Source organism: Arvicanthis niloticus, chromosome 1 (genome assembly GCF_011762505.2).
Source record: "Arvicanthis niloticus isolate mArvNil1 chromosome 1, mArvNil1.pat.X, whole genome shotgun sequence".
NCBI classification, from domain to species: domain Eukaryota; kingdom Metazoa; phylum Chordata; class Mammalia; order Rodentia; family Muridae; genus Arvicanthis; species Arvicanthis niloticus.
In genome coordinates this window covers 69,148,400-69,156,797 of record NC_047658.1, presented here as the reverse complement: position 1 = coordinate 69,156,797, position 8,398 = coordinate 69,148,400, and the positions used below count along the sequence as shown (strand labels likewise).

At 46.8% G+C, this 8,398-nt stretch overlaps 1 protein-coding gene across 1 annotated transcript; it reads right to left on the bottom strand.

Moving 5' to 3' along the window:
* Positions 1–448: 448 nt before the first annotated feature.
* On the bottom strand, positions 449–6,669 carry LOC117696186 (olfactory receptor 2AT4-like). Its single transcript, XM_076938767.1, has 2 exons — positions 6,332–6,669; positions 449–2,763 (listed from the first exon to the last, which is right to left on the bottom strand). Exon 2 carries the CDS (start codon positions 2,720–2,722, stop codon positions 1,757–1,759), a length of 966 nt encoding a protein of 321 aa, XP_076794882.1. The 5' UTR covers positions 2,723–2,763; positions 6,332–6,669; the 3' UTR covers positions 449–1,756.
* Positions 6,670–8,398: the final 1,729 nt, after the last annotated feature.

The window sequence follows — 8,398 nt, the reverse complement described above, 5'->3', positions numbered from 1 at the left end:
TCCCTCCCTCTTCCTCTCTCTCCCTCCCTCCCCTCTTCTTTTGTCTGTCCCTCCCTCCCCATGTGTTCCCAGCTGGCCTCTTTCCTTCTTTCTTTCCAAATAAACTTCATTTTATACTAGAGCCATTGTTTGTCTGATGCCTCTTGCTTGGGTTGGGGCTGTGCCTCGGCAAGGGCCTAGTAGTCACCCCCTACTTCTGCATCACACTGGTGCATTACAAAACATATCAACTGTGATTTGCTATTGTTGAGAACCATAATGCAAACATTTTTGAGACAGAAGTTTGCCAAAGGGGTCATGACCCACAGGTTGAGAACTGTTGTGGTCTAGTGGTCCCAGACTGCTGAAAGTAGCATCCCAGGACTAACCAATTCCTGAGTTGCATCATTATTGAGCTCTGTCCCAGTCAGTTTTTTGTTATTGTGACAAATACACCAGGACCAAAAGCAACTTGTGGAGGAAAGAATTTATTTGACTTAGTTTACATTGAGGGAATCCAAGGTAGAGACACGAGGAAGGAACCTGGAGGCAGGAACTGAAACAGGGGAATCATGAATCATGGAGGGCAATCATTACTGGCTCTCTTCTGCCTTGCAGGAGCCACCTTTACAGCCTAGGCCCACCTGCTCTGGAATGGTATTACTCTCCGAGGGCTGGATTCAAGAAAATGTCCTGCAGGCATGCCCACAGGCAAACCAATGAGGGAAGTCTTTAATTGAGATCCTCTCTTCACAGATGTGTTGAGGTTTGTGTCAAGCTACACTGAGTTTTACATGATGGTGGTTCAAGATTTGATTGGTAGAAACTCCGGATATTGGAAGGAGACTACAAGTGAAAAGCTGGCTAAGAGAATATCCAGCATCTAGGCTCCCACCTCTTACCACTTAAATACTTTGTACATTTTTGTCAGCACTTAGGTTCCCCCATCTCTCACCACCTAAATATTTGTACACTTTTATTCAGTCCCTGGATGAATGGAACAGGTATTTAGAAAGAAACTTCCCCAGGCAGAAAGATGACTCACTGGTTAGGAACACTGGAGGTTCTTCCACAGGATCCGAGTTCAATTCCCAGCATCCATTTGGCAGCTCACAACTGACTGTAACTCCAGTTCCAGGGGATCTGCACCTTCATAGACATACATGGGTAAGGAAACTGCCCAAGTGGGTTATGCTGAGACTCCCTCACTGAGTGTTAGTGGACTGGGGGGATGGGCTCTGCTCCTTTGACTATAGGAGGGTCTGGTGAACAGAGGCGTGTCCCCTATGGGATTGTTGTGAGAATACTGGAGGTGACTGTAATGCCGGGGCAGCTAAGGGAGTCCACAGTTCTCAAAGTTCCCTTGAGAGGTGTTTTTAAGTGGTAGCTTCTGCAAAGAGGGCAAGAGTGAGTCACAGCTACGTGTCAGAAACACTGGGGATTTTCAGAAAAATCAACAGTAGTTCCAAAAGAAAAGAATTACTTGGCAAGCAAATACTAAAGTCTTTGAGATGAAAGTTTTTGGAATTCATGGGACTGTGACTCCCCCCACTCTCCTCCCCAGTTGTACTGTCTTATAAAATTTAAGAGTGACAGTTTAAAAGTAGAACAAGAATTCTATCCATTTACTTTCTAGAGTAAGAAAATTTACAGCAGAGGAGATATGTTGTGTGCGTTAGTGTTCTGATTATTTAGCTGTGTGAATTTACCACGATTTCCTCTCTACTATTGGTGATGTTTATGAGGGAAAGTTCAGTTTATTCCATTATGGGTAAATTTAGGGCTTTCCAATATTCTTTGGATCCTGGTGACACGTCATTTTAGTGATGGCCGCTTTGACGTCTTTGTTCCTCAGGGTGTAGATGAGAGGGTTGAGGACAGGTGTGAGAATCGCATAGACCACGTTCCCCATGATGTGGAAGTCCAGGGGCAGGTCAGCCCTGTAGGCCACATAGGCTATGGCGATGGATGAGTAGTAGGTGCCCACCACCAGGAGGTGGGAGCTGCAGGTGGAGAAGGCTTTGGAACGCCCTTCCTTGGAGTTGATCCGAAGCACTGAGGCCAGGATTCTCACATAGGAGAGAAGCACCAGGAGGAGGGGGAGGAAGGACACCACCATGGCAATGCAGAAGCCCATGAGTGTCTGGGGACTGGTGTCTGAGCAGGAGGCCTGGACCACGGCCAGGTGGTCACAGAAGCAGTGGTAGATGTAGGCAATGTTGTTAAATGCCATCTGGGAAGTCTGTACCACTGCAGGGATGGGCAGAAGGAGGGTGGTGATCCAGGCACTGGCTGCCAGTGCAGTGTTTGTCTGTGGGGTCATGTGGATGGGGTAGTGCAGTGGGCGGCAGATAGCCACATAGCGGTCATAGGCCATGACCACCAGGATGAAGGCTTCTGAGCAGGAGAAGCTGTGGAACAAATACATCTGCAGGAAGCAGGCAGGGAAACTGAGGAAGCGGTCTCCCAGCAGGAGTAGGGACAGCATCTTCGGGACAGTGGTTGTGGTGAAGAGGATGTCTAGAGCTGAGAGGTTGATTAGGAAGAAGTACATGGGCTTGTGGAGGCTGGGCTCGGCCACCACAGCCACCAGGATCAGGGTGTTCCCCACCAGGATGAGCAGGTAGAGGAGGAGAAAGATAAAGAAGACAGGAAGGAAGAGGGATTTTTGCAGAGAGGGGATGCCTGTAAGGTAGAAGCTGGTCTGAGAGTTCCCTGATCCATTACAGGCTATGTTCTCCATGGTGGGTTAAAGCCGGATGCTCAGGAGGTTTCCACGCCAATCTGTAAACAGAAGGACCCAAGGTTCTGAGACGAGAATTACAGAATGGCTATTGTCTGATTGAGAGAAACAATTCATCTACTGTTAATTCTAGAGGAAGCACATGGGCTCTGTCTTGTGCCAGATCCCCCAACCTATGCCAGAACTCCATCTTTCCTTTAAAATCAAGGATGGATAAAGCACTTGCATCATAAACCTTATTAAAAAAAAACAAATAAAGCACAGGAATGGGAGGAGCCACTGAGGTACCTGTAATAAAAACTATGTGTCATTCACTGAGTTCACGTAGATGTGTTGATCAGGAGAGAGGCTCTAACCTCCTAGGACTGAAAGACTCCCGGTAAGGAAAGGCATGAAGGAAACAGTGACATCATTATGCAATTGCAGTTGTGCTAAGCACTAAGGATGAACTGGGCCCTCCTTTCCATGTCCCTCAAGATTCTTTCGGGAATATCCGATCTCTCCAGTCAATTAACTCATCTACTTTTTACTTGAGATTTGTCTCAGGGTTTTGGATTTTGGTTTTGGTACCTTTGTGGCCCTGCAGTTGGGGAGGGTGGATGTCTCTTTATGGAAACATCCTGTCTTCTCAGTGTAACTATTAACCCACCACTGACTTCCTTCTCTCTTGTTTGCTCAGTCCTGCTGTCTCCTTCTAAGTTGACATATCTGTCCCCCACCACCTCTCAGTGTGAGGGTCTCTGTCATTTTAAGGAAAAGTGGTGACATTGATAATGTTTTAGGTGTTCTGTCAAGTCAGGGGACCTGATGATTCTTCTCTGGTGATTCTGTAAGACAGAATCCATGGCAGTCTCTCTGCAGGACCACTGACTGCTTCTCCCCAGCCCAGATGGTACTCTGGTTAATCACTGTATGGCCATCACTCAGCAGGCCTCTCTGATCTCTGCTCAGAAGGTGCCATGATGTCCTGGGGAAGCTGGGGAAGGGGTGATTTGTAGAGAACTTGAGAGATGCTTGAAGTATCGGTTTCTACAGAAATGAACTCTCAGAAGAATAAAAATGGAACGTTTCAACCCACAGAGGCAGGGACTTAAGCTAAAGACAAATACTGTTTTAATCTCAGCCTTAGGCTTATCCCTTGGACCACTGGAGGCAAGGGTCTCCTGACATTGATAATATTGTGTTTTTAGTCTTAGGGAGCCTATGACTTTTATTTTCTCATTTTCTAACAAAACATTTCTCATACACAAACAATTATATAATATTAAGAGTTCTTTTCCATTCATGCCATTCCTGTAGGCCAGAGAGTTTGCACAGGAGGAAGGGGGCTTTCCCAGGCACCGCACCATCTGGCTGAAATGCCAGGAAAACTGTGCTGAGTCTCTGCTTTCTGGGGCATGGCTCTTTCTCCTTTCCATCTTTCCTGAAGAATCCAGACATCAAGTTTCCAAGCCAAAAATATTTGGGCAGAGGTTTTGACTTCCCCTCTTTTCAGTTGATAATATCAATAAAGACTAAATTGCAAATATTTTTCTGAGGCTCAATATGGTAGAGTTTAAATTGTTGTCTGGTAATACAAACACCTCCTTGACATATATGTTCTTGACTTTACAAAAGAGTATGCCAATTGGTTCCAAATTGAGACTCCATGAATCAGACCCCCACATGCCAATAGATCCAGTAGTCTGGTTGCTTCACACCCTCAGGGACACCACCTGCCCTACCTGGACATTGCAGCTCCCAGTCGGTCAGGGGATGTCTGTTTTCCCAGGATCAGACTGAGCTTGAGAGTGAGGGGTTATGTTGGAGGAATGAACCCGAGAAGGACACACCCAGAGGTGCCCCAGCTGCCCCTGCTTCTCCCTCCTCTGCCCACTATTCGCTGACAGACATGGATGCTGAGATCCTGGTGGAGAGCTAGCTTGTGGATTTTGCCTGTTGTGTGTTACTGGACTGTCTAATAGGCAATCCAGTCTTGGGCCACCATCAAAGCAGGGGCACCAAAGCTTCTCAATTTCTTAGAGATTTTGATATTTGGTGCCAACCAGTTTATCATAGGAAATGCCAACATCCCTTAGGCTTACTTCATTTTCTAAGTTGGGGTTGTTTTATCCTGAATTATAGTCTGTGTCTAAGTAATGCAGTTCATGCTTAGGACCAAAAGGCCCAGCTGTAGGGAATCTTCTAGCACCAGCTCTACCCCTGGTAGAGAGAGAAGGGCAGATGCATGAGTTACCTGAATGTTTAACTGCCCTTGAAATCCATCATCTCCCATCACAGAGCCCTCCCTGCCAGTTATACTTCTTAAAACTGAAGAACCTGGGATGGCAAGATGGTGTGGTAGATGAACTCTTGCTGCCTGAGTCTGGTAATCTGAGTTTGATCCCTGAATCCACAGTGGAAACCCTGAATCCCAAAAGTGGTCCTCTGACATTTACACTTGTGCTGGGTCACAGGTTTGCATGAACTCTGAAACATATCGCACACACTCACACATTCACACACATATATACAAATGCATACACACACAAATACATACACACTCACTCATGTGGATACACACATATACATACTCACACACTCATGTGGACACACACATATACATACACACACACCTGTACACATACACACACTCATGTGCATGCACACACACATACACACTCACACACATTCATGCACACACGTACACACATACTTACACTCACACACATACACACTTTCACATAGATACACACACACACAAATGCATACACACTACTAAGTCAAGTGAAAATGGAGCATATATACAAAAAAAGGAAATTAATTAAGGTTAAAAGAAGGACAGGCTCTCGTCCAAGGCCACAGCGTGAGGAGTAAGAGCAGAGGGTGCTCCTGGACCCAGCCTAGCTGAAAGGTCTAAGCCCTATCTATTAACCAAGAGTTCAGATGCTGGACCAGCCCTTATTTTTTCTTGCTGTGACCTTCATCACTTTATCCCATCTGTACAGGGAGGGTGCTGATGGGTAGATCTCTGAAGGATTTACAGTTCAATGAACTGCCTTCTGAGTGTCCCCTGTGTGTTTGTCAGAGTGGGGAATGAAAAGACATGTCACATGACCCATGCTCTGAGGGGAAAGAGAGTCTTCACCACAAAGCCACACTCTTTGCCTTCACAATGCCACATCCACTGTAGCAGACAAGTCTGTGAACTTGGGAGATGACAAGATACAAATGCTTGCTCACCACTAGCTCTGTGGCCTTCACCAAGCCACTTCTTTTGGTTCCTGTCTGTGACCTTGTAAGCTTCCTTTAGATAGCTAGTACTTACAAGTGCTCACAAAAGCTGGACCTCATAAGAACTCAGCTTGCTGCTTTTTCCCATGGCTCTGGCTCTCCTTAGCCTTAGCCTTATGTAGGGAAACCCAGGCCCAGACGGTTTGCGTTCTGCTGTTGGCAGACCTCCTTCTCTTCACCTATCAATGTACCTAACCCAAGGTCTCAGACTTATTGTGTGTGCAATCATCCTGGAGCCTGAGGGCCTGCCTCTGCTTACATCCACAGCCTCTGTTCTTCTCTTTACCATGGCTTTCTCTGCCTCTGTCTGGCCCCTCCATCCCCTGCAGAACTCACCTGTTGGGTCTGCTTCGCTCTGCTGTCATCAATGGTTCTCCACGCCAGGCTTTGGTGGAAGCAGCAGGCTGGGCTGGGCCGTAGCCCATTAAACCCTCAGCTCTCTCCTTTCAAGCAGGTCTCTTGGGTACTCTCCTTTAAGATGCATCTCCCACAGCTCCGCCGCCACTGTCCCCAGGGATCACTTCCTGGAGTCTCCTACCTACATCATGTGTATGATGGAAGTAGGCTTTATCCTTAGACTTTGTTGCTAATGGGAAGATCATCATTAACAGCACTCAAGGGCCTAGAATTTTACATTCATGGTGAAACCTATGTTCTTGTTCTCCTGTCTCACCCTCAAAACAGAGGAGACAGGAAGTAAGAGCAGGAAACAGTCGGAAGTCTAAATGAAGGACAGTGAGGTGTGTAGGCGGGAGGGGAAGTGATATGCGATGGCTGGGGGCAGTTAGTTTCCTGACTCAGAGATCATATTCTTCCTAGGCACTAGACCACTGTAGCAGGATTGCATACTGCTAGAGGAAGGCCTGGTTCTTTAAATATTAAACAACCTCCTGCCTTGGTTTGCTGGCTTCTGCTAACTTTCAGTGTTGCTTCTGGAATACTGATAATGCCTCTCTGACACACCTCTGGTACCAGGAATAGTTCTCCTTGCTCTCACCACATGGCCACAAGTGTGTTTCCTCTCTGTGACCAAATACATTAGCAGTACCCTTCCTTGCCTGTTGAGTCTGTGGTAGAAGGATCTCCAAAATTTCAGGTGGTAATTTCAGCTTCCAGGCTGGTGAATCATTTGAGTCCTGGTAGATGTATTCTATTCTTGTTTGTTTTTAACCTTTTACTGGTCCTCTGTGAATTTCATATCATGCATCCCAATCACACTCATCTCCCTGTCCCTTTGTATTCCCCCTGCTGTTGCAACCCAAAAAAACACAAAGCAAGCAAACAAACAGAACAGCAACAACATCTCACTATGGAAGCTGTGGTGTGTCCCAGTGTGTCCCACACTATTCCCTTTTGTTCATGCATCTTCACTTGCAAATGTTCATTGCAATGAGCCATTGGTCTGGTTTGAGGCCCCTGGTATCAGCTATACTATCAATAATGGATCCTCACCAGGACTCCTCTCAGATATCCTGATGTTGCCCTGTGTTGCAGCTTTGAATCTGTAGGACTGTCCCCTTCACATGGTCCAGCAGTTCATAAAAGGGGTAGAGATTGGGGTGTAGTAGTAGCTGAGTTGGTCAGCCTGGCAGCTCTCCTGCACCCATGCCACCAGGGCCAGCTCTCCATCACTGCCCCAGCTAGCCCACCCAGTGCCATAGCCATCAAGGGGCAAGGCTGTCTCCCTGTGCCCATGCCACCAGAGCCAGCTCTATTGCACTGCCCAGGTAAAATGCAGGCATGGCCCACTTTCTTGAGTGTTGCAGCTGGGGAGGGATAGGGCCAGCTCGCCTGCTCTCATGACCCTGGGGTCAGCTCTCCTGCCTGCTGCAGTTGGCAAGGGACTGTGGTGGTGGTTGGGGATCTCTCATGTGCCCATGTCACCTCATGGCAATGTATTCTACTCTAAAGAATGAAAATGACCAGCCAAGAGATCCCAACATTGAGAAGAAGAATCAAATGTTTAGAATAGGTTCTCAGGTTTAGTGAGAGGAGATGCCCATATTTCTGTCCTTATTTCCCAGACCCCTGTGCTATGTCTATAATACACTTGGACTATGTAGACTGCCCTCCATAGTGGCTTCTGGCTAAGTATGTATATTCTAACTTGTCAGGTAGCATCCTATGCCCTGCCAGCTGCTGTTACCCAGCCTGTACCTGAACTGAACCTTCGGTTATCCCTTTATTTACCCAGGCTACCTGCTTCTGAGTGATGTCAAACATTCCAAGACCTGTGATTACTATGGGCACAGGACTGTTGTATTTCTTTTACTCCATTGAGTTCCTAGGTCAAAGGCAAGGCCTTATAGGATATTATCATGATGAATAGTTTGAATCTAAAATGTCTCTGGGGGAGTCATGTGTTAAAGGCTTGGTTTTCAGCTTGATAGGCTTTGGAGGAAA